The sequence below is a fragment of the Lepidothrix coronata genome, unplaced genomic scaffold (assembly GCF_001604755.1).
Source record: "Lepidothrix coronata isolate B3197 unplaced genomic scaffold, Lepidothrix_coronata-1.0 Scaffold92, whole genome shotgun sequence".
In the NCBI taxonomy this organism is placed as follows: Eukaryota; Metazoa; Chordata; class Aves; order Passeriformes; family Pipridae; genus Lepidothrix; species Lepidothrix coronata.
The window spans coordinates 159,015-184,959 of record NW_016690272.1 but is presented as its reverse complement, the minus strand read 5'-3'; the positions used below and the strand labels follow the sequence as shown (position 1 = coordinate 184,959).

Below are 25,945 nucleotides of genomic sequence, written 5' to 3'. Positions count from 1 at the left end.
CACCTCAGAGAAAGTGTGGCAGGAGATGCCACCACGCCTCTCCCTGCATGGAGACCCACCAGGGAGGAGTAGGAGCAGCAGAACATCCCTGCTCTGCGTTACAGCACCATAAATACTGAGAGCACAAGGCACAGTGCAAGGTTACATCATTCCTGAGGAGAACCCTGGAGATTCTCATGCTGCTTGTTGCTTTGGGAAAGCCTCATTTTTTATTCTTTAATCAAATACAAACAAACCCATAAGTGGCTGAAATTGCCTGCTATTTAGGAGTTAAGCTCTAATTTTAATTAACACCTCTGGTCTTTAGGCTTAATGAGGTGAACTTTCTTAAGTTACAGTAGAGCACAAGTCAGGCACAACATTCTCCCTCAAGAAAGTCAGCACTGTGCAGAATTCACAAGTAACTTGGAAATGGTGGGAACAGACTTTTTATAGATAAAAACTATTTGTAGAACAGAAACTATAGACAGAAACAATTTCTATTTAGGTAGAAACTATTTGGTAGAAACTATTTCCACTTACAGCAAGAATGAAGCTGGCCTAGAGATCATTCATTCTTGCTGCATTGCACTTTGAAAAAATTAGTCAAAAATAAAGGAACATCTACAGTCATAACTGAGTGATACTAATATGGATAGAAAAGAAAAATGTCTAAGCTCAGTTCTGATGTCTAATTAGCCAACTGTTCTTGCTTTTTTCTCTATCTTACCACTGGAATTCTCTGGCTCCTCAAAATCAATGGTGTTTTCATTAAATCTAGAGACTCTGCTGTGGTGTTCTGCACTCACTGCACCTCCACAAATGGGATGATTTTGGGGCTCACGATACTGTAACAGAATCTGAGGATTAAATAAAAGGAGAAAATTAACACACAGGGCAATCCAAGGCCTCCTTACTTGCAATAACACAGAAAAATGCTCCCAAGAAGGCAGACTCTACAGAGCACAGCTGGCTCTAAGGCTTCCCAAATCTTTGAAGGTACAGATTATGCCATTCATTCCCTTTTCCTCTTCACCTGAAAATCCTGCCCAGGGTTTCTGGGAAACAGTGACACACCTGTAATGCTCAGTAGCTCAGCACAACCTCGTTGGTTAGGAAGGGCTCTCAGGTCCTTGGGAGTGGTGCTCATAACAAATTCAAGTGTTTTTTCTTTTTGGTTTTCAGTATGTGACAAAGTTACATACAGATCTCAACTTCTCCCAAGTTCTCTCTTCACATATTTTCTCCTCTAAAAAGCAAGCACTTTAAATGGCTGCTTCCTCCTCCTCCAGCCCTACCTCCCTAGTGGAGTCAGGGTGCAATTCCCAAGTCCTTTTGAGCACCCAGCTCCAGCCCTGCCAACACATCCAAACAATTTCACTTTTGGCTGCTCTTCCTCCACATCTAATGCCCCCTTTGTGTTCTGCCTTACTCTCTCCTCGCTGCTCAAAACACGAGCAAAGCAACTTGGCAACTTTGACCAAAGGGGTGTCTTCTGCCAGGTGGCTCCAAGGAAAATGTAAAGTCCTTTTGTTGAGCAGGAAACAGTTTTCCAAGAGGATGGAGCTGCTATTGAGCTCCTGCTACACTTGAACTTTGCCATTTACCAGGAGCTGAACCAGAGTCACCGGCCATGACTTCAACAAAGGGTGCTTGTGTAGAATCACTGCACAATTTAAAATTAACTCCTGCAAATTCTGGAGAGGAGATTTTACTGCTTCATGCACAAAGGCCCAGAGAAAAATCAATCTAGTTGTGGCACAAATTCCTTTCTGTGCACACCTTGCACAGATGGAAGAGTGCAGGGAAGTGTCCTGTCTGAAATTAAACCCATGAACTACAGATGTGGTGAAGCTGCCTAAATTGACACCACCTACCCTAGGAAGGGGCACAGGGCAGCCAGTGGGAATATCAGCTTAAGTATCCTCATGGAGTCTTCTGGTGCATCCTAATCCTGACCCCCCAGTCCAGCAGAGGGGGTGGGTGTGATCCAGCCCTGCCTGACCCCGTGGTGCCTGTGGAGAGAGCACTGAACGTGAGCACTGGCTCCACTCTGCACAGACCCTCTCAAGGGTTATTGCACAGGACCAGGACCTTCCACAGACTTGAAATGATGGCTGTCTGTGGGTGCAGCAGGTTCAACCAGGTTCCAACACACGGCCTTAACTCAGGAGCACACACATCCACAAGGGAAATCACTGGGATCTTCAGTTCTAGTAAGAACATCAAAAAAAGCAAAGAGATCAAAACATCCTTTCTAGTCACTATGGATGTGAGCTGCAGTGAGACAAGGAAAAAACAGGGTGAGAGGCCACACATTTCATCATCTTGTTCCAAGATTTATCTGCATTATTATGGAGAACTTTAAACCACAGTTGGTTAGATAATCCCGGTTTGAGGCAATTTATATTTATTTTAATTTATTTTAAATTACCACTACACCTTAACCAGTTAACCCAAAGAGCATCATCTACAGCACAGAGCTGTTACAATAAACCTCTGTGTTCCAGCTCTGCCATTAAGTATTTTTGGTGAGACTACAAACAGCAGAACATGAATTTATTATTTTGCAGCTGAAAGATGAATCACAGTGTAAAGATCAGGTACCATATGGCTGTATGTAACAAGTCTCATTGTGCACAGATAACCACTGACACTTCTAAGCATTTATCTGTCTCTGGAGCTGCAATAAATTAGATACTGGCATTTTAGATGGTAAATGTTGACATCCCTGGTGTGAGGTGGCTAACACAGCAAAACTAGGAATCCTTACTTGGTGGGAACAGTGGGGCATTTATGTTTATCTCTAGTGTTGGTGACACTGGATGGAGGCACAGCAAATATCATGGAGCAGAAACATCTCTGTGCTTCGGGATGTTTCCTTCTGTCAGTATCTGGTGCTAAACCCCGAGAAGTCAAGCTTGGAAATCTCCTTCTCGTTGGAAAAATTTGTCCGGTCTATGCGGGAACTTGGGCTCCCAACTTTGCTCAGCCAGGATTTCCTGCAGGAAAAATGAGAGAGGGTTAACAGGTGACACACTGGACAGCTGGGGTTTATTCTCCTGGCATGCCTTCCCCTCTTGTTTTTTTTTTTATTTATTTTGAGAGCCATAAAAAGCATCTTTCAGTAAGGAAACTACCCCAAATACACTGGTTTCTGTTTTTGCTCCCTCTCTCCTTTAAAAGCAAGCCAAGCTATTTAAAAGCCACCAGTGTTTCGAGGAGTGTTACACAATATTACATAAAATCACAGCTGACAAAAAGGCTAAAGCTGATTTACTGCAATGATCCCTTTTAAACACTATTAATAGCATTAAAATAGGTATAATTACCTTTGCAGATTCAATGCTATTCTTTAGCAAGGACCTAAAAACCCACTTATAATCGAAAAATTGCACAAAACCAGAATTCCAACAGCCAGTTGACCCTCTGCTGATGACTAAAAGAATGGGAACTGAAATGAAAATTAGTGAATTCAAAACCAGCAAAAGGCAGATCAAACAAAAATCAAAATGATGTCAAAGCAATACTGATCTGTAATAAATTCTGGATATTATAGAGGCATGCTGGATAACTGTACAACCAAATGCTGGAGATGCAGCAGGTGAGTGCTTAGAGAGGGTTATTTGCAGAAAACACTTGGTCAGCATTTTTGGCTGTACTAAACTCTCAGAAATACAAAGAAAAAAGTGGTTTAGTGTGATACATCAAAGGAGAAATATTTCCCCACAAACACCTTTTATAATGCATAAGCAGGTATAGATACATAACTCATTAGTATTAGCAATAATCATTCATTTAAATTCTGGTTTGAAGACAATAAAAGTTGCCTTATTAAGAGTCTTGCTAATTAATCCTTTACAAAAAAAAAAATCACACTGAGCATTATAAAATGCAATATCCTTGTAGTGAGACCATTTTGTTGTCTTTATAATGACAATTGTGCTTAGAGGTTGCTTACCTTGAGCCAGTAAATCAGTGTATCACACATGAGACACACACATCTTGCTTGAGACCCCACGTGCAGGATTTTTTTTAAATCAGAGACAAATCATTTCCTCATAAATAATGCTAATCCCTCACAGATTGATCTCACCACTGGCACAGACAATTCTAAACCTGCCTCCAGTCCCGTTTTACCACTAAAATAGAAGCTCCACATGGAAAAATATCCTATGAAACAGAAAGCAGACCTAGGTATCACATTCCAAGTGGGATTCACCTCAATTCAGCACTGAGAACTCCAGTATAAATATTTGCCACATGTTTCCACACCTTCACACCTCTTGTCCTTTGCTGTTGAGAACAACCTCCCTTCTCCCCTGCTTTAGGTGGAGCCTTCCCAGTAAGGAATATCAGCCAGGAATAGGAGTCCAGGAGTGAAACAGGACAACCCAACTTCCCATTCTGTGCTGGGCAGATATTCCAACAGAAGGAAAAAGGCCTAAGGACAGACCAGCCCATTTTGCTCCATACTAGGAAAAAAAAACCCAAACCCAAAACCTGAAGAGGCCCTTTTTATTTACCAGGAAAGTCTCTAATAAAGTTGGATGTCCTTGAGTGAGAAGGAAGAACATGTATTTGAGATACTGAATTAATATTCTAAAAATAGCAAAGATTATTGTTTTAATAATGTGACAACCAGAAGCGAACAGACTATTTCTTTTTCCTTCCCCACTCTGAAGGTGAATTTATCCTGGACAAAGTCAAAAGGAATATATTCCTTGTCCAGCCTTCACAGCAAAGATTCACACTTGGCTGCTTCCACCTCCCAGGCTCCACTGTGTGAAGGAATAACTGCAAACTCTGCCCAGGGCAACCTTGATCCATTCTCAGCTCCACATACTCTCCCATGAATAAGGACAGAGCACAGATTATGAAAATCCAGTTAGAGCAACCCAGCTCCACGGAAAACTCCTTATAGGATGTGTTTTATTCCTTATTTAATGCAGGAGGTAGGGCAGGAAGCTGAGGACTTTCCTCACCCATCTCCCCTCTCCCTGCTCAAGTCACAGCCCAGTCACCAATGCTATGAAAAAAACCACATTTTTTACAAGCTAAGCAAGCAGGAAATCAGGATTTCCTAGAAGTTACAGTTGTTTCCTCATTTATCTCAAGAGCATTAAATGTCATCTCCAATCTCTTTGCTAGCAGTGGTATTTTTAAAAACAGTATTAACTCAGGAGTACCCAGATGAACAGCTAAGATGAGGTTCTGTGCCCTCCTTTTGCTTCTCTCAGCCTTCCTAATTTTCTTTTGCTTCAGGTCTCCGTGTGCAGGAGATGAGCTACAATCACCAGCACTTGGAGTTTTAGCCTGTCACTTATAGCACCCACTTTAACATTCACTGCTCCTTGGGAGTGTGAAGACATCCTCCACCCCACTTGTGTGAAGCAAACGAGGACACTCCTGTCACAGGACACCACAGGGCTTAGTCTTCAATTTTAACAGATATATCCCTCTAAACTGGCTGCTTTGAGGAGTCCAGAACAAGAGCNGCTCTTGTTCTGGACTCCTCAAAGCAGCCAGTTTAGAGGGATATATCTGAAAATAGCCATTCCCTACCATGTTTTATTTCATGGAATGGTTTGGCTTGGAGAGACCATAAAGAGCCCGCCCCCTGCCATGGGCAGGGACACCTTCCACTAGCCCAGGTTGCTCCAAGCCCTGTCCAACCTGGCCTTGGACACTTCCAAGGATGGGGCAGCCACAGCTTCTCTGGGCAACCTGTGACAGAGCCTCCACTCCTTCCCAATATCCAAACTAAACCTACTCTCTGTCAATTTGAAGCCATTCCCACTTGTCCTGTCACTCCAGGCCCTTGTCCAAAGTCTCTCTCCAACTCAAGCACTGCGTGTCCATGGAGTGACTCTTGGCCACAGTCTGATCCCACTGAGTCAGGTTTGAGTGACACAACCTCCCTGGTCGGGGGAGAAGCCAGGCCAGCGCTCCTGAAACACTTCCCAAGCCAACCGCGCAGTTCCCTATCCCCCCCTCCATGGGGGTTTACTCCTGGGAACCTAAAAGAATTGGATCTGTCCTTCTTCCCCTTTTATCACTTCATTAACTAAAGGAGCCTTGCTAAGCTGCGGGCGGCTCATCACCGAGGCAACGGAGCTCTTCCCATTCATCACGGCACTGGAAAACAACATCTGAAGAGCTGCGTTTGCTCCACCCCACCCCGGATCCTTGCGGGAACAGCCCGGCTGTGCACAGCATTCCAAGCGGGAACACGTGTCTACCTGTTCACAGAGCCTGACCAGGTCAAACCTGGAGAGCTGTCTGGAAATGTTAGTTAGGGAGCCCTCACCTGTGCAGTGCAGGATAATCGCCGAATCGTTAAAGGGTGGAAACTACCTCCAGGATCATCAAACCCAACCTTTGACCAAACACCATCATGTCAACTAAGCCAGGGCACTAAGTGCCAGCATTAATAAGCACAATTAATAATGCTGGCACAGCCCTGAAAACCACTGTGCTTGGAATACTAAGGAAACAAAGCAACCTTCTGATTTCCTGAATAAGGTTTTTTAACTCCAACCTATGCTATAAACCAGATTTCTCTAAAATAAACAGCTTCCTTGGCATTGTTCTCTGACTGAAATATTTCCCTACAATAGTTCATCTTTTATTGTATGCAGAGGCCCGAACTTTTATCCTGATATGGGAAAAATTTACAGTCCACAGTGCTAGAAAAGGAGCTGGAAGTGCCATTAATATTTATATAATATATACTGTATATATTGTACACATGATATGATATATAAAAATGCCATTAATGCCAATACAGCATTAATACCTGGCCAACTAGACAAATTAGAAATAGTCCTTTCTTTTCACCTCAAGCACAGCACCACTGAAGTGGGACAAGAGAAACGTGTGCTCTTATTTAGAGGGAGAGAAAATAAAGGCACTGGCTTGTTTATACTTGATTTCCCTTTGTTTAAGATAAAGTACTGAAAAGGAGGTTGCTTTTTGAAGGTTGTATTTACATCTGTGACAGCATATAGACTAGACTTGCAAATATTTATAAAATACCTCCAAAATATTGTTGCCTTCTGCAACAGCACCGTCCAATTCTCATAAATCTTTGGTATTTCCATGTTCGCAGAGGAAACGTGGGATTCTCTCACTGCTGCCTGGAGTCTGAGCTTCTGGGAAGAGCTTTAGCCATGGCTTTCAAGCTTTTCTCTTCAATCTTTAGGGCTAGGAATGTTTCACTTACAATCTGTGTTTTTATGAACCTGAAATACAGTAGGTAAAGCCTCCAATGGCCGGGGTAGTAAAGACACCTCCCAGCTGAGCACAGAGCCACTGCATTGTCCCCACACCTCTGCTCCTGCTGCCAGAGCCTAAGAGGACAAGAGGATTCTGGAAAGAAAATTTATAAAGGTTTACTGTTGTGCAAAAGTAGCAGGAAGAACAAACCTTGGGATTTGACAGAATTTGAAGCCGTGTGCCCTGTGGAAAAAAATCCAACCAAAACACATTTAGCACTTTAACTTGAGCAAAAGGCCCTAATAAGGGGAAGAAAACAGGTTCTGGAAGAAAACACATGAGGGATCCTGGGAAGAATATTTCGGTGCAGAACAAGGCCAAGAGGACTCAAACCATATGTGCACCCCTGCAAAAGGAGGGGAAGTCGTAGAGGGAGAACAAAGCAAAGTGCAAGGGAGGGGAATTTCAGCCCCCTTATTCAGGTGGCCCCAGCAAATCCCAGCCAAGTGAAGGGTTACTCCAGAGGATTAAACCCAGGGAGCCAAAGCAGCAGGATGGAAGGATACAGCCCAACAACTGCAGGATACAGCCCAACAAGTGGGAGGGCTGAAAACCAAACAACCTGCTCAGGCGTGGGCACAGTGGCCCAGAATAGAGCTGGAGCCTGGAGGGGGTGGGAGCCTGGCTGTGCTCCCTGCTTCCCAAAACCGGGAATGGCTCAGCCCATCGGGTGTTTAACACGAGGAATGGAACTGCTCTAGAGAGGGACAGAGATGGTTAATCAGAACCAGTGCCTGACTGGGTGTTTTAAACACAGCTGTCAGATGGATGCTGTTAATTTGTTTATTCCTTCCTTCCCTGCTGCTCCCAGGGCCGGCACTTCCCCAGGGAATCCACGAGGAGCTTTTCCTCGAGGTACATTGGAAAGTATGTCAGCAGCGAGGGCAAATTAGCAGGATCTGAGATATCACAGATATTGTGGGACACGGGGCTGAAAAAGCCTCAAATACGCATTTTGGTGATGTATTTCTACTTATGAACTCTAGAAAAACGACTTGTATGTTACTCATCATGTTCTGGATGTTACTGGAAAGACTCTTTTGATGTTAAAGTGATCATGACTAGTTTGCATTAACACAGAATTTGGCTCTGTGCACCTCCAATTTACTTTGCCATGGATATCTGATCTATGTTAAATGTCTTCACCTATTACTTTGAAGAGGAGGAATTATCCCAGAAGCAAAGAAACCAAGCCTGGAGTTGCTTTTTTGTCATACACAGTGCCAAGATCTGTTGTGCATTTTTCCTGTTAATCGCTTTGGGAACCTTCAAGGAGAATTTAATAATTTCATCATGAGATCATAAGTATATTTTTATTAAAAGTTATCAGCATACCTCTTTGTTTAAACCATGTCAGGCAAGTCAATTTTGGCTTCTCTCAGAGAACTTATCAGAAAAATCTAAGCAACATTGCAGTCACTTGGTCCAAAGTAAAGCAGCAAATGAAAAGTAAAACCAAATTCAGCCATTCCAGTAACTTAAACAAGCTCTTCTGTCCACACTGACCTACAGAAAGCACAAGACAAAGGGAATTTCTACTTAAGCTTGTCTTCCCAGGGCAGTAAACATCCCAGAAAGCCAGGAGCAGCCAAAAGGCCCATTGTATTTTCTCCCTGTAATCCATCTGCCTCTACAGGAGACAAGTTGGCTCCCCGGGCAGAGGAGGAATTTTGGCTAACCCCACTCACTGCACAGAATGCCACTGCAAGGTCATCCCCCAGCTATTGAATCCAAGGCCACGGGAAGCTGGAATGAGGAGGAACTGCTGCTGTTGGGTACCAAGGAAAGCTGCTGGGAAAGGAAAGCTCAGCACCATCACCCCCAAACTGCACCCAGGGCAGACAGGGCACTGCAGACTGAAGGAGGGGGAGAGGACTCCTGCCTCTGACCAACTTCCATCTCAAAGTGTCCCTTAAACCCTCCCCTTGGCCATTCCAGAGCCCTGCAAGGCCACAACGAATCACCACACTTGACCAGTTCAGCCCCACAAAAACCCCCTGTTGTTACACAGCTTGGCAAAATCCCAACAGCCACCGGTCCAGAGGACAAAATCCCAACAGCCACCGGTCCAGAGGACAAAATCCCAACAGCCACCGGTCCAGAGGACAAAATCCCAACAGCCACCGGTCCAGAGGACAAGTCCAACCAGGAATCTGTTCCCTGGCACCCAGGTCCAGCCACAGCAGCACCAGCACCCCCACTGCCACACTTGCTGCATCCTCGGTGTAGCTGAGAGATTTACACAGAAAGAACAGATGAATTTATTACGCAAGAACTAAAAATAATGCCAGACCAAACCAGAGTAAATTCCTTCAATCCCCACTGGGATCCTGCTATTTTCCTCAAAAGTTTCCCTTACTTTACAGATCTCTTTGGATAGCTGAAAAAACCCAAGAAAGCTCACTGAGAAGCTGCCATTTCCAATTTAAACCTTAAAGGGAAGCATCACCATTTTGTAGAGCACTGAGCAAGACTGAGAGACAATATTTAACATTTCCAGTGACCATATATAAATTTACCTTTCCCTAAAATGCCTACTGAAATACTCAAAAGCTGACAGGTCAGCTCACAACAGCGAATTTCGGGTTTCTTTTCAACTCTAGCTTGCAGCAGTGTTGAAATGTTCTTGTTAAGCATTCAGTCAGCTCAGCTCCATTTTTTCCCCTTGATTTTACACTGTGTAACTCGATTTGTTGATTTAAAATTGCACACTTTCCAAGGAAGCAGCTACACCCAGCTTTTTAACCTCCAGCCTCAAGCTGCCATTTTTAAAGCAACTGTGATACAACACAGACAGTTTAGAATCTGAATAAAAAGGACAGGAAAAGGTTTTAATAATGTTCTATCAGAGCACAACTGCACAGGAAAACAAGTGGTTTACACTTAGTTAACAGTTTGCTTAAGTTTTATAAGCTGAGAAAATCTGAGCTTTGTCAAGACTTTACTTCCAAGATGCTCTATTTTTTTTGGCTTTACAAATATAGCTGCAATAAGGGGGAAGCAGAAGATTGCTGTGAGGATGTTACAGCTCCTCTGTTCTCTCCTTGAGAGGAGCTCCTGGAGGTTTCCAGCCCCCCAGAGGTGCCCCCAGCACGGTGGTTACAGGGAAGGGGGCACTGCACCTGCCATGCACAAGATGCACAGACACTATTCCCTGGGAAGAACATCCCCTTTGTTACCAGGTGTATTATTTATTGTTTCCATCACACTCTTCCCAAAGACACCCTGTCCCAGCTGCCCTGAGGTGCCTCCAGATACAACAGCCCGAGGCAGGGGAGGCTCCAGGGTGGGATGTGCCAGGCTGTCCCTGTGGAAGGGCAGACAGACCTCCTGGCACCAACTGCTTTCTTCCACACTGGCACAGCCCAAGGAAGAGAACTGTTCTCCTTCTTCAACACATTGCTTCTTTAGGATGTTTTTCTCATGACTTGACACACGTTCAAAATACCACTTGTGACAGATCTAATATAAAAAAAAAATAAATCTCCTTTTCCCCTGGCTTTTTAAGTTCCATAAAGTTATCATTTCACTTGATTAAATACCTCACCTTAAGAAGCCTTCCAAGCCCTGATCCCAAACCTCTCCAACAGAAGGGATGCTGGATAGATCAGCTCAATCCCAAACAAGAGAACCAGATGTAACTCTCAACCTGATCTCCTCCATGCCAACACCACCCCAGCCAGTTCTGTAACATCTCTAATTGCTGGGCTTGATATTTTCTATTAATATGAAAAAAACCTTGATAGAAGAAAGATTTCTTGAGCGCAGCACCCCGAGGGCACAGCCCGTGCTGGGGTCTCTGCACTGTCACTCTGGATGTGCTCACTGAGGAGAAAAACACCCCGAGAGCTCCAAGGAAGCCAGCAGAGCATGAACAAGGATCTTGGGTCAATGTTTCTTTGTGTAAAGAAAACTGTTCAACAAGGCCCTTAATACTTGCTGAAATAAGATCTGATACGTGTTCTTGCTATTCCTTGGCTCCTGTGCTGGACTACATCATGTTTTCATGAACCTGGTCTGCAGGCTGTGCACCTGAAAATATCTTCCTGTTTGTTTGCAACAGTGATAAAGTGCACCAAGAAATAGATTACTTTCTAGGAAAAAAAAATAAATCTTTTTTCCTACAAAATAAACCCAGACTGGGAATCCCAAGCTGTCACCCTCTCAAGGCAGGGATGGCTTTTGCCACTTGAAGTTCCCACTTAGAACCAGATTTACTTTATTATTGAGGATAATTGGCTTGATCCTTCCACCTGAACCTCCCATTTGTTTTGGACATTTCCCTGCTGACTCCGAACCTGCCCTTTAACAGCACATGCTTTTGCTGCTGAGAGTTTCAGACTTCAGAAAGTACAATAAAAGCAGAACTCTACTAAAGGCAGCATCTTATTCCTACTAAAGCCAACAGTAACACTCGTAATGAGCGCAGGGAGATAGGCTTGACCTTTTTTACAAGATTTACACAGAGAGCTACAAATACTTACAAGAAATAAACATCTAAGAAAGCCCAAGTCAAATAAAGCATCTTGGAAAGAAAACTGTTGCACAGTGTTTCCAAGCATTCCTAAATAAGTCCTGTCAATAACTGTTCATGAGCACCTCCTCCTGCACCCATTTTTACTTTTGTTGCCTATGCTTTATAATTTCTTAATATACAGCAGGTTTGGGTATCTCAAGATGCTTGGTAAGAAAAGAATTATTGGCACAAAGTATAAATGTGCTCCTAAACCCCATCTTGCCTTTCCCTCCCCCATCTTCCCTTCAAGCTTCAGGGGCTGTCAAGAAGTATCAGACATGTCATTTGTTTTCTGACATTTATGCCATTTTCTTTCTTTCCCTCCCCCCTTTTTTTGAAGTTCTCTGTTCTGATGTGAACTGAGAGCTACGAAAAAAATCCTGGAAAAACCATGAATTTCACTATTGGTTAATTTTACTGAAATTTATGTGCAAATATTTCATTAACCTTATGCTTGACAAAGCTTAGGGTTTGTAGCTAATTGCCTCATTAGGACACAACAGGGTGAGTATGGAATGCTACCAGGCAAATCAAGATTCTCCACTTGGAAACAAAATTTTCTTTTCCATTACAAAGCTCGCACACAACCCAGAGAAAGGGCTTTCCAAGAGCATTCATGGATTCAGGACTATAGCACAAGGTTATTTCTTCCTTAGAACTGAAAAAACAAGTCAAACGAAAACTCAACTTATTTCAAAATAAACTTTGAGTTCATTGGTGCTTCCAGTGACAAAGATTTCCAAAGGCAGGGAGCTGGAATGGAGGAGAAGACATTGAAGCATTCCTAGAATAAAACCTGTCAAAAGGCTCTTGGAATTCACTCATGGTTGGTTTGGCCATTTTTAAGTGCAGAGAGAATAAAAGATGTTTTCCTTCAAGACCTGAGAAGTAAAACAAACAAAACCAATAATTTATAGGAGGAGTTATGCCAACTCACAAACATCAGAGTATGATTGGGGGAGCTGCTCTAAAACAATCACTTCACAGAGCCCATGTCAGAGCAGTTCATGTCATCATGCAGTTTGTAAAAACAAGAAAAAAACCCAGTCCAAACACTATAGAAATGCTGTCACTTAAACATGAACTTCACAACAGCTGCAACGAAATTCAGGACAGGGCATATGTGGGATGGAAAGAGTGGCTGGAACGGATCTGCCTCCAGACAGAGACACTGAAAGCCTTCAGAATTCCCATTCTGAGATAAGCAAGGCCTGCTCTTTGAGAATATTTATGATTCCGTGACACATTTCAGCACCAGACAGATAGAGCAGAGCAGGAAGGAGCTCAGAGCACGTCACTCCTGCCAGGCACATTCCAAGTGCAGAGTCAGGGTTTCATTCCTCACTTCCCACTGAATCCTTCTCCCGGTGTTTGGAGAAATAAGTGGTTGCTTATTCTGCTGGAATTTTCATTAGCAAACACATGTGCCAAGACTTCTGAAGGAGCACAAGTGCTGGGATTGCAAAAAGAAGAGAAATACCCCTACCTGGGGCAAATCTGCATTTGTACACAGCCTAGAAAAGGATATATAAAGAGCCAATCTTTGCTCTGACAGCTCCACATAGAATATAGTAACTATACATAGGTTTCCAATTCAGAAGATAAGCATTTTGAAAATAAAACATGGCTCAAACTCCTGCATACCACAGTGCCTTAATCTCCAGAGCACCTCTCCTCTTGGGGACACACTGACTATTATTTTAGCACCCAGTTCCTCCAGCAGACTGGAAACCCTGGCATTTGGAAGCCAACAGATGTCAAGATCCAGTCCCCAAGGATTCTAGGAATTCATTAGACAGTGAACACTTGCAATGCTGATTCTAAGCACTGAACACATACGGTGCCATAACCAGCCCAGTATCAGTTGTTGCCTCACTTTTCACTGCAATGCCGGGAATTTACCCACAGAACTTGAAAAATTATTACATAAATAATTCAAATTTTGTCACCCACATGTCTAACTCCCCTGCCCTGGTAGGAAACTCTCAGTGCACTGTGTAGCCCCAATAAAGCCAGAGCACTGTTCCAAGTTCAGAATTCCCCCAGGGAACTCGGCTCTCCTGTTCCTTTGCTCCAGGACAAAGGCAGCATAAGAACTGCAGGAGTTATTAGGAAGGTGCCTGCAAGTAGAGAAGTGGATCTTTACCAGAGAACAACTTTCTCTCACAATATAAAGCAGCAGAAAGGACTTGTTTAATTAAAGCAGTGCACCCACTTTGGCTTTAAACTTAGTACAGGATGTCACAGTCTTGCCTACATGGTTTTTTTTGTTTACTGAAACAATAGAAACAAGAGCCCAGGATTCAAGCATTGACAGATCTCTTACTACCCTGGTACTAACCCTTCTGTCCTTTCCTTCTCCTTTGTCTCCATGACAGAAACAACCTTTATTCCTTTATGTGATTTTGCTTCTTTATCCACGTATTCTGATACAGTACATAAGTACTACCATGCTTCCTTAATTCTTAATCCCCTCAAATGGATAAAATTCTGCATTTCAGCTTTAAATATGATTCTTTCCAGCCTGTTTTTAACTGTTGGACATTGTTGATGACTTACCTCTCCAATGACAGAAGGCAAACCCCCAAAGTTCATAAGTATTGATGGGTCCATTTCTTAAGAGTCCTTTATCTTTGAGGTGTATGTTAAGATCAGTTCAGTGACACCTATGAAATCTAAGCACTAAACCAGCTTTCTATTCAGGATATTAATTTATAAATCTTTTTAAGCCAAGAGCCTGAACCCTTACAGATATACACCCCAAAAACTGCTAATATATCTAACTCAAGGATGAAGTATTCTGATTTATAAAATCTGGGTTTAGCTCCTCACACAAGAAATCCAGCAGGAACTTGAAGAGGCAACGCCCTTTTTAGTCCAGACAAAAAGCAACGTGATCACAGCTGAGATCCAGAATATTTCATTAAATATTAATATCTGCTGCTTTGCTCCTACAGCAGCAGTAAAGTGATAAAAGCAAAGCCAAAAAAAACCTGCCCAACTAATCAAAGTGTAGCTGCTGGATGAGAAATAAGCCTTGGCCTCCTCTCCCTGCATTCCAAGGTGAGTTACAGCACCAGGCCCATCCACTGCTCCTCAGCTGTGCCTGGAAAGGGACAAAGAGCTTGGAATTGCTGGAGCAGCTTCTCTGCAGAACCCCCAGCACTGCTGGATGGCACCAAGAACTGGGTCAAGGGATGGCAGTTGCCCACCTTTCACAAAACGCAAGCCTCTGACTTTATCAGGAAAGAAGTCACACATTTTTCCCAGATGTACAGTTGATGCAGCACTGGTGTGACCAGCAAACACCAACTGACCAAACCCTGAAGCAACAGGGAAGACAATGGAATCTATTGTACCTAAATATATACACAACCCTCACAAGATTAATTAAAGCTGAACAGGGAGAGCCCCAAGGAGAACAAATTAGCAGAACAGCAAACTATGCATAAACAATCTGAGGCCTTTATCTGCACAGCTCACTTGAATGCAGTTCCATTTACCACGAGCACACGGGACAGGAACACTGCCAGGGCTGCAGCTCTAACAGGAACCAGAGGAGCTCAGAGCTGCCACGTTCAGACTGAACAGCCCCACGGCTCTGATGGAAACCTGGCTGCACACCAGCCCCAGACACACTCTGAGGGGCACGAGGGAGCACTTCACTTACACATGGACCAATCTTTCTGTCTCTCCAGTTTTTCTTTCTTTATTCTCCTCATCAAGCCTGCTGGGGAGGTTCCTTGGTTGCTGGGGAGGTTGTAGAAGGCAGGAGTAACATCTGCACCGCAAAGTCTGACATCAGGGGTGAAACCTGAGACAGAACATCTCCAGGGTGTGAATGGAAGATCAGGTGACAGGGAACAAACCTCCCTTTGGATTCATGTGCTCAAACATGGGAGCAAGAGAAACGAAGAACTAGGAACACTTTCCACTCCTGTGCTTCTATAAAAATACTTTTGTAGGCTGATCCCAAGTAACAGCTCTCAAAGCAGGGGATTTTTATGTAAAAATGTGATAAAGGGCCTAAATCTGTTCTATGATGTTACTATGCAACATTCAAATTGCACTCCTTCCTCATACGTGCTGGAAGCAAACCCAGTTTTAGAGAAAACTTCAAGTCCCAAGCAATTCCTTATTACTTACAGCTCTTCAGGGCACCTCAGTGAGTCCTGGGAGAGGCCGTGTTTGCCATGGAATGCAAAACACTTCCCTTATGGCAAAATTCCTTCAGATAATGAAACTGTTGCATGACAGATGCTGCCTAGAGAACACAAATCATCCAGGCTCATCAAAAGAATTTTTTTGAAAGCAAATTATTCCTCATTAATTATTACTTTAGATACATTCACCACTTTTAACAGCCATTTCAGACGAGTTTGTGTCTCCTCGACTGATACTCAGCCCTATGAAATAACACAAAATAAATGAGGCATAACTATAAAAGCCACGTTGTACCATATTCCTTCCAGGAATCTCAGTCAGAAACACAGGACCTTCAGCAAACCCCCTAAAAATCCCATACCAAGAATTTTTATTTTCCAGGAGTTACAAAGCACTTTGAGCTGCCAAGTGGAATTAGGCACCAAAAAAAAACAACAAACCTGTTAATATGTTAGAACCAACCCCCTCCCCAGTAATTAACAAGTTATTTATTGAGCTCTTTAAGAAATCCAGGTCTGTCTTCCCCTTCATCTGCAATTATCTTCATTATCAAGTACAAATTCTTCAGGCCTCTGCATATTTAAAATCCTTCAGTAACTTTCTCCCACCTGAGATGATGCAAATGAAATCCAAATCCAGTTTAACAAGCCACAGTGCTCTGTCTGGTGTCTGTTCTACTGCCATGCTGAATGCATTTTCACTTTTTAAACTGATGTCTCAATAACACAGACCAGATCTCCAAATGACTAAGAACACCAAGCAGCTTGGTTCTTCACTGATGTTTGGCATTTTTGTTCTCTTCAATTTATTAAAGAAAATCCTGGGAAATTATATTAGTAAGGTACTGATACATATTCTAAAAATGAAAAAAAATCATGGGGTGCTTTCTTTTGCCCCAGACAAAGCACTGAAGGCTTTGAAGAATTCAGCAGTTAATGCAATTAGTTAGGATGCAACTATAAATCAGATTCAACTGAGAAGTATGTGAAGTTTCGTCCCTGGATTCAGACATACAAAAATATGAATTCTGATCCAAACAAGTAGGGACATGCAAAACCCCAATATATTTCTTTCAGAAGGGTTTTACCTACATTGGTGTACTACTGTTACTGTGCCTAAATTGTAACAACCCCTGCACAACACTAAGGGTAGAATTACTGTTGTTTTAATACTTAATCTGACAGAATTAGAGTATAATGCAAGACATCTTCACATAAATGGTTCTTTGATATTCCCAACTGGAGTCAAGTTCATCTCACACAGACACTAATTAAACCATTTTAAACACTGCTCAAGTAGAAAAAAAGAAAAGCTTTTGCACTCTGGGGCCTCAGAAGAGGCCGATGAGGAGACACAAGACTGGGGTTGTAACACAGGGGAAGAGGTTGATTCAATGAGCAAAGGAGTTATATGGTTAGTAACAATTACTAGTTGCTCTGTGACTAGAAAATTCCATGTATCCCACTGAATGCTGCATTCCCAGCAGGAATTAGTCACATTCACTCCTGAACAGTTACCAGGAGTGCTGGCTCTGCAATGGCAGGGTGGGAAAGGCTCCTCACTTCAACCAGATCTGGCAGAAATAGTGTTTGAAAAGAGGGAAAGATCAGGAACGAAGAACTGGAACAAGTTTCTCTGCATTTTTATGAATTATATTTATATCAGGAACTGGAGTGACAGGACAAGGGGGAATGGCTTCAAACTGACAGAGAGTGGGCTTAGAATGGATATGGGGAAGGAATCCTTCCCTGTGAGGGAGGGCAGGCCCTGGCACAGGCTGCCCAGAGAAGCTGTGGCTGCCCCATCCTTGGAAATGTCCAAGGCCGGGTTGGATGGCACCTACAACATTCCAAATAGCAAGAAACAGCTACCAACACCACATTAATGGCAATCTTAAACTGCTGTTCAGCAATTAGAAAGTATTTCTACCTAATTCTTTCCACCTTCTCACTCCACGCTGTTGAAACATCGTTTTCCATTAAAGCTGTCAACCAGCTTTACTAAAAATCAAAGGGTTTAATTACACTTGGCAACCCCAAAGCTGCTGTCTCATTTGGAATGAGTCTTCTTCAACTTTAGCCACCAAAAGAAGATGAATATTTAAATTCATCCCTTTTCTCGTGGCACTGACTCCCCTGCAAAGTAGCTGGAAAGCAGCATTCTGGCAGGGTAGCTGGTGAGAGAAATATCTAGAAGGCACCAAACAGCAACTTCTACATATGCAAGTAGATTGACATCTAGTGTGAAAACCCTGAACTACAGAGCCTCTACTGCACATCAACGAGGATTAATTTCAGTAAAATAGATACATAGTTGTTTCAGTGACAACAGAATCAAACCCTCCAAACACAACACCCTTAAAATCGTCTTTTTTTTTTTTCAGATAGATACCCAGAGCCAAAAGTGTTGTACCAGTGACTGAGGAAGTGCAGCTTCCAGCAGAGCAGAGATGAGATGTCAGCAGAGAAACCAGAAAAAGGAAATGAGGAAAATCAGGGAAGGAACTCTGATATGAGCACCGAGACAGAGGAGCACAGGCCAGCTGGTCGAGGAGAAGGTTCCCCCCAGCTCTGGATAAGGTGAAGTAGAAGACTCAGAGACAAAGGCCTGCATGATTTAATATTAGAATTTATGCCTGAAGAAGATCTTGGATGCTTTCACTTGACTCAAAGACTGATGAGGAGTGGTGTCAATAGTCTCTTCAGCAAAAGGAATAGAGGCAGAAAAGACAGTCTGTGTATTGCAGAAGAGATAAATAAAAGGCTTTTCATAGTCATTCCACTCCCTGCTATCAGCATCATTATCCCAGAATTCAGCTTATTAAATATATTTAGACAAAGGTATTTTCATTCCTGTGAAGTCATCTCAGAAGTCACCTTTTTGCTCCCACCAGTACTGGTGGCATTGGCAGATATTTTCATTCCTTCAGCCCCTTCAGACCTATTTGCACATTCTTGTCTTCAGTAATTTGGTAAAAGCAATATCTGAAAGTAGTATTTTAAAAAGCTGATAGAAGAGCATCCACACCACAGTTCCCAGCTCATTCATAACTCATTTTCTACAACATTATTGGGATGATATCTGACTCAAACCCAAAAGCACCAGTGATTAATTGTACCCTGATAACCCACTGCCCAAACTGATGGTTAATTGCCAAAATTAATTATTTTTGCTGAGTAAATATGATTCCTTATCATGACATTGACTCAATGTGTTACTCATTAAACAACTGACAATTCCTGCTGTTGTGGATACGACCAAAGGGTTGTTTGCACTCCGGAAAACTCAGGACTCGAGGGACCCTCTGCCTGATGAGTCAGGAGTGAGCCATGACTTCAGGATAAGCTCTGGAAATGGTAAATACATCTGGAAAAATGAAACCAGTGCTGCTCCCTGGGCCGTTTTCGCAAGGGCACAGGACTCAGCTACACACTGAGCAAAACTTTCCTGACAGTAACGACACTGTACACGCCAAGTCAACTGGAAAATGGTTTCTTGGCACCATTTAAACCCTACAGAGCTCAAAAGGGGAAGCTAAGGAGAACTCACTCAACCCCACAGACCCTGCCAATCTCCAATGCATCCAGCCTTGCTGCCCAAGCCAAGGATTTTCAGAAATTACTACTAATAAAAAAAAAATCTGAACCTCATCCATTTTTGTTTTGTGCTTGAAATCAAATAACGTGGAACTTAACTGGAGAAACATCCAATAAAGGTCCCTGACTGCACCAGGCTGCTGCAGGGACGTTACACAGTTTAGGAACACAACATTTCAGTTTGTTTTCCTTGATTGTCTGACAGAGCCAGGGAGTTTCCTTCTGCCTCCTCCTCTCCACCACACCTGACACTACACATGGATCTGGAGCTCAGCACAGCACTTCTCATGTTCATTCCTACCAAAAGGAGTTGGTGCCTCATCTCACACAGCCAGAGGAACAGAAACACGCCACAAACCAGGAATTAAAGACATTTTAGTTCAATTACCTTTTACATCCCTGCATCCTGAGATACAAAACCTGCACAGCCCCAAGAAAGACTGCAGGAGATGAAGAAAGGATGGAATGTGGACACATCCAGAACTAACACAAGATTCCCACCATGGAGAATTTTAGGGCCCCCTCTCTGGATTCAGACAAGGCTCTGGCTGAGCATTTCCCAGAAAAAAAAAAAATTCAGATTTCAGCTGAACCAACTGATTCAGGACCTATTTTTCTTATTTGGCATTAGCATCACACTGACTCTGATTAAAAGAAATAAGACAAATATATCATGGCTTTACTTGAACATAATTGTTTTCTTTATTTTTACCATCTTTTTTTCTTTATTAGGGAAAACTAGACATCAGAAGCAAGCGTGCAGTGAACCTGAACAGAACAAGAAATACCTGGAAATTATTCACAATACTCTTACTATCTCATTTTCACTAAAGATTAAAAATCACAAGACCAGCTGATATCTTATGAGATCCTTAAACCAAAACTCAGATGCTTTGCTTGCCTTTGGGTTTTGGCATTATCTCAGTGCCAACTTGCTCTGCAATGTGCAACACTGAAAACCTTTCTTTAAAATAGAATTCCAATTCCTATGTAACACTTTTGTACCAAGCATTGCAGCCTTGAGAAACAGCAAAGTATTGTCACAAAAACATTGTTATCAGTGCTGTCAATCAAGATGCTATCACTGAGTCATTAGTAAAGTATATATTGCCAGTGAGCCTGAAAAAAAGGTTTAAAAAGCACTGGTCTCTATAGAGCTCACTAACTAAAAACTAACCTCCCTTTCTTTCTAGACTTTTTTTTATTCACCAACTGAATCACACCAGAAGTTACTTGCTAGAGCAATAGCCCTCTTGGCATAATTTCTTAAGTTATAACCTTGTCTCCCAAAGAAATTTAATTTTTAACCTTTCTTAAAAAAAGAAAAATAAAAAAAAACCTTTTCATCAAGAGCCATCTGCTCTGAAAAAACCCTTCAGGAGGCTCTCTATTTTTTAATTTATCACTAGAGAGCTTAAATTTCATCACGGCAGAATGTCTTTGTCATCCAGTCGCTCTGCCACACTACAGTGGTATAAATATAACCAAAAACCTCAACGTAAATTGCCACAAGAGGATCTTGCTTCCTGTCAAGCTGGAGTGGAGCCAGGACACAAAGTGCTCCTGGATTTCAGTGTCTGCTGGGCTCCAGACAGCTGCTCTTTCTGTTGCAGAGGGACAGAATCGTGGACACAGAAATAAAAATACCTGCTTCTCCTGCTCATCTTGGTTTGGTTTTTTTGAGCTGGTTAAGGAACCAGAACTAATCTATTCTTTTATGCCAGCATTTAGCATCCTTCACCTTATTCCTTCCTCTTCAGCAAACCCCAGGATCGCTGTGTAAGAGCTACACAGGGGATCCATTATTCTTGCCTAGCCTGGGGGGACACAGCACAGCCCTTCCATTTTGTCCTCCTGGATTTAGATGTGACCTTGAGATTAATTCCCAAAGCCATTGGCACCTTCCAGTGCTGATCCCCTCTAAGAGGGTAGAGGCAGGGTGGGAACAGGGTTACCAAGCACAATGCCCTAAACAAGTGGCATCAACAGTACCTTGAAACGGACTGTGTGTTCCACCCTGGGCACCTCTGGGTGTTCCTTTCCCCACTGACTCCCACTGGGGGATTTGCCTGATCCCCTGACAGCTCAACACGCCCATCCTGGGCTGTATTTTAAGAGGTGTAGATCAGGGAACTTATCCCCACCTAGAGACAGCTGTTCACCACTAACACTCGCTACATACCAGGTGGGACTCCACTGACATCAACACATGGCTGAAGGAACAACAAACTGTCCTTTCCCACTCTGTCCTTGGAGGTTTTCTCTAACAACAGCAACAATAAGCAAGTGCCTGCCAGGGAAACCACGGCTGCAAACAAACACTGGGCTGCCCTGGACACAACCAAAGGGACACACAGCCAAAGCCTCCCACGGCCAGGGGGACCCACAGCCACTGCCCCCAGTGCTCTGGCACCTCTGCTCCTGCTCTTCACCGAAACACTGCCCAGACAGCTCAGATCACCTGGCAGGGAACAAAACCACATCCTATTCCTGTCAAGGGCCCCGTGGCTCAGAGAACACACTCATTTTTGAACAGGCCAAAGGGAGCAGGGCAAGTGCATCCCATAATAAGTGCCATGATGCCTGCAGGGAGATATGCACAGGCACAATCCCAGCGCAGGCACCTGGGCTCCGTGTTCCCGTGGCAGCCATCCATTCCAAGGTCCATGGCATCACTCTGGAGAGCCACATCAGCTGGAAAAACACTGAGAGCATTTCAGGAAGTTCTATTTTCAACCCCCTTGGTAACACAGACCTCTTTTAGGCCTTCCTGCAGGAGTCACGTTCCCAGTGACACCATCCCCCGGGGGGAGAGAAAAGTTTCCATGCAGGACTCCAGCTAAAGGCAGTAAGTTCATTTTTTATCTCCATTTGGGAGGATAATTAAAGCCCAGCCAGGAAGAGCAGAGTTAATAACAGTGGTTTCCTCAGGGTAAAGGCACAGAGAAGGTCTCCAGTGGGAAGGATCCCTCAGTGATCCCTGCACAGGTCACAGTCCTGTCCCACAGCTCCAGCATCTCCTCCCACATCAATCCCACAACAATCTTAACCCACAGTACCTCTGCCAACCCCACACTCTTCCATGCCCCAGTCCCACATGCTCCATACTTGGCAATTCCCATGTCTCCAGCAGGCAAACCTTGAGTGTCTGACAACCAGAAAACTCAAGATAGTTTTTAAGTCTCTCAAACACAATCAGGCAAAATATTGAGCATTTCTCAGAATGTGTGGGGCTCAATAAATTCTGAAGTCAGCAGCCTGCCTTCCACATGTTTCTGGTTGGGAGTAACAGGAACGTCCCTCAGTATCAGCTGAACCAGACACAAAGTTGAATAGATTTTTGTTAGCCTAAATTTACTGAATAATTGTGGCTGAACTCAGGCAAAAGAGCATTCAAGGATAAGAATATACAATTTTAATGAAAGACTACAGGGCTGGGGTTTTTTTTAAAGTGTTTATCCATGGGTGTGCAAGCCCAGAGAAATGTGCTGTGTGTACTCAGCACAGCAGAGAAATCCTGCTGCTGTCCTGGTCCTGCCCCAAGCCCCTCTACAAGGATAATGCAGACAGCATCACATTTCAGAAGAGATTTCCTGGGTGCCTGCTGAGCTGACCTTGTTTACAGGCACTCACTGAAAAGAGTAATTGCTTGTATGTTCCCCTCCACACTGTATTTTCTGCCTATACCATCCATATGGACACGAGCCAGAAAGAAAATGTCTATGTAATTACCCAATTAATTATTATTAGTGCTAGCATTTAACAACAACAACAAAAAAAAGCCAGCTGGCACACTAACAATGGCTGCACTTCTGTTGTGCAAGAACTACAAAAGGCACGTTTGGATTTTGTAGCTACTAATAATGGAAGTTAAACAGTTCTGTTTTAAACTATGGGATGAGAAGAGCAGAGAGTAGAGTAGAAATCAGGAGACAACTTGAATTCAGAGTCAGCACCAGATCTGCTGTGTGACTGAGCCAGTCAGTTCATCTCTGTGCTACAGGTTTCCATCTGTAAATAATCCTCTCATTCTCCTGCTCTATTCCTTAATTTTCCTGGCTGTTCTTTGGTCACAGGACTCACGTTGATAAAGCTGAGTGGGATCTTGATTGGCTACAGGCTATCATTATTTTCTTTGTACTGTTGAAGATCAGGGGAGTTTTGGGATTAGAAAGATGGGTTTCCTCAGGACCTGGCAAACCCCCACTGCTCCAGCTGGGCCAGAGGAATCACCTGATACAATAATGCAATTATAGGGTTTGAAGCAGTCCAAAAGCAGCGAGTGGAACCCAGATAAGAACATAACATACCCTGAAATTCTGAGCAGTGCTTTAAATGGTATTAGTTAACCAATGCAGAGAGCCCCAACCTCACAGGGAGAAACTCTGTTCCAAGGATTAGCACAGGACTGGATATCAGCAGTCCCACAACTCCTTGAGCTCCATCATAAATTTGCCATAAGAGACTTGATTCTGCCCTGTGCCCCAGTTCCTCCACCGTATGGGAATAATCCACATGCAGCTTCTCAACACGAATTATTTTCAATTTTAATTTAACAAAACTGCTCGTGTGTTGTATGAACTGGACAATACAGAAACCTGGAACACAAAAACCCATCAGATCCTGATCTCCAGGGCATCCCAGCAGATCCCAGTGAAATCCAGGCACACTCAGCACACAGAGCAGAGATGTATCTCATTTCACCCAGGCTAATATTCAGCACTTTTCCCCTGACTGAGAGGATGGAGCAGCCAGAGGAAAGCTGAAAACACAAATAAAGCCAACTGTGACAGCAGGGTTCATCCCTAGGACAGCATTCCAGCAGCTCTGCTCTCCCTAGCAGGTCCCACAGCAGTGTGGGGATTCCTGCCCAGTGTTCCTGAGGGCAGCAGTATAATATAGCCATTCATCTCTAACAAAAAGGGCTGGAGCCCTGCAGCCCCCTGACTGACAAGGAAGAGCTCAGCCCCCAGCTCCAGCTGCTGGATCCAGCCTGCAAAAGCAGGGCAGGGCACAGATCTGGGATTGGCAGCAGCTTTTCTCCACCCCTCTTGGGATACGAGGTGGTTTGGCTGGGTTTTCCTAAACTCTTGCAAATCCCCCCTGCAGAACAGCAGGCATCTAGATTTAAGGAATACTTAATGCCTCCCCAGACTGACAGTGGGGCAGAGCTGTGCTGTCTGAAGAGTTTCTTGTGCTGCCCTTGAAATCTGATTTCCAGGAAAGGTTTATAAATTCCAGTGAGCAGGGCCAGAGCTCAGGATTAGCATTTGTACAGTGTAACTGGATTGCAGGTGAGCTCCTCTGTGGTACATCAAAGCTGCTCAGATCCAAAAGTATGATGACGACTGAAACATCATTAAATGATTGCTGGGAGATCTGCAAACTGGAATAGGTTGGGGGTTTGCTCTAGATGGTTTGTTTTCTAGCATGTATTAAAATTCTGTGGCTTATAGAGTCAAAAAGAGAAGAAAAACTATTCATCCAGGACCCTCTTCCATTGGAATGTTCATTGGAAGTCCAAGGAAACTTTGTCCAAACTGAGTATCAGCTGCCCAATTTTAAATCAGGCATTAATTAAATTTATTGACTGCTTTTTCCTAAATTAAAAGCTTTCCTTTTTTTTTTTTTTCATTTTCTTTGTTCCTTCAGCAGCAGGGAAACAAGCAGGAAGAGCCCTCAGCACCACGAGAGCAGAGCACAAATCTGAACAGCAGTGGAAAGCATTCAAGGTACACAAGTAGAGCATTCATTCTACATTAAAGCAGGCAGCTGTTCCACCCCAGCTACGGAAAAAACATCTCCAAGAAAACCAGCTTGGAAAAGGAAGCTTCTAATGCAGTAACACAGTGACTGCATGAAATCAGCTCAAGAGCAAAAGGCTGTCAGACCAAACCCAGGGGCTCCTCCAAGGTGATGTGATTCTCTCTGAAGAGACTTGAGGATCCCCTTCAGAGGGGCCACAGAACAACAAAGGTACGAAGAGGAATATTAACCCTGCAGGAGAGCTGGGAGCATCCAGCACAGTTTAAAGGAAACATCTCAGGGCACGGCATTAAGCAAATAAACATTGTATCTCCCTAGAGAGCAAGATGAGGGAGCAGAGGAAGGAACTAGGAAAAAAGAACAAGGTAAAGTTGAGTTATAATCAAGTTACCCAGTGATATATTTTTCCACTGCTGCAATGCACTAATAACAGCTGAGAGCAGAGCAGAAGCAATTCTGACTTGCCTGCTGTTGGCAAAGGGTGCATCTTAAGCAGATGAGCATGAAAGCCACCCATCCTCTGTAAAAATGTGGTAAATAAACCAAACACAGCTTGTCAGTGAATCAAATCAGCACTACAGCAGTTCGGGGGATAAAACAAGCAGGTATCTCAGCAACATCACTCGCCTTCAGAGTTCTCTGCTCA

General features: G+C 43.4%; 1 protein-coding gene across 1 annotated transcript in view; it reads right to left on the bottom strand.

The window, feature by feature from the left end:
- Window positions 1-2,361: 2,361 nt before the first annotated feature.
- Window positions 2,362-25,945, bottom strand: part of ACYP2 (acylphosphatase 2) — a 32,714-nt gene continuing 9,130 nt past the window's right edge. Inside the window, exon 4 of the mRNA XM_017821846.1 lies at window positions 2,362-2,981. Within this exon, the coding sequence (XP_017677335.1) occupies window positions 2,867-2,981 (115 nt within the window). The 3' untranslated portion in view covers window positions 2,362-2,866. The remainder of the gene's footprint in view (window positions 2,982-25,945) is intronic.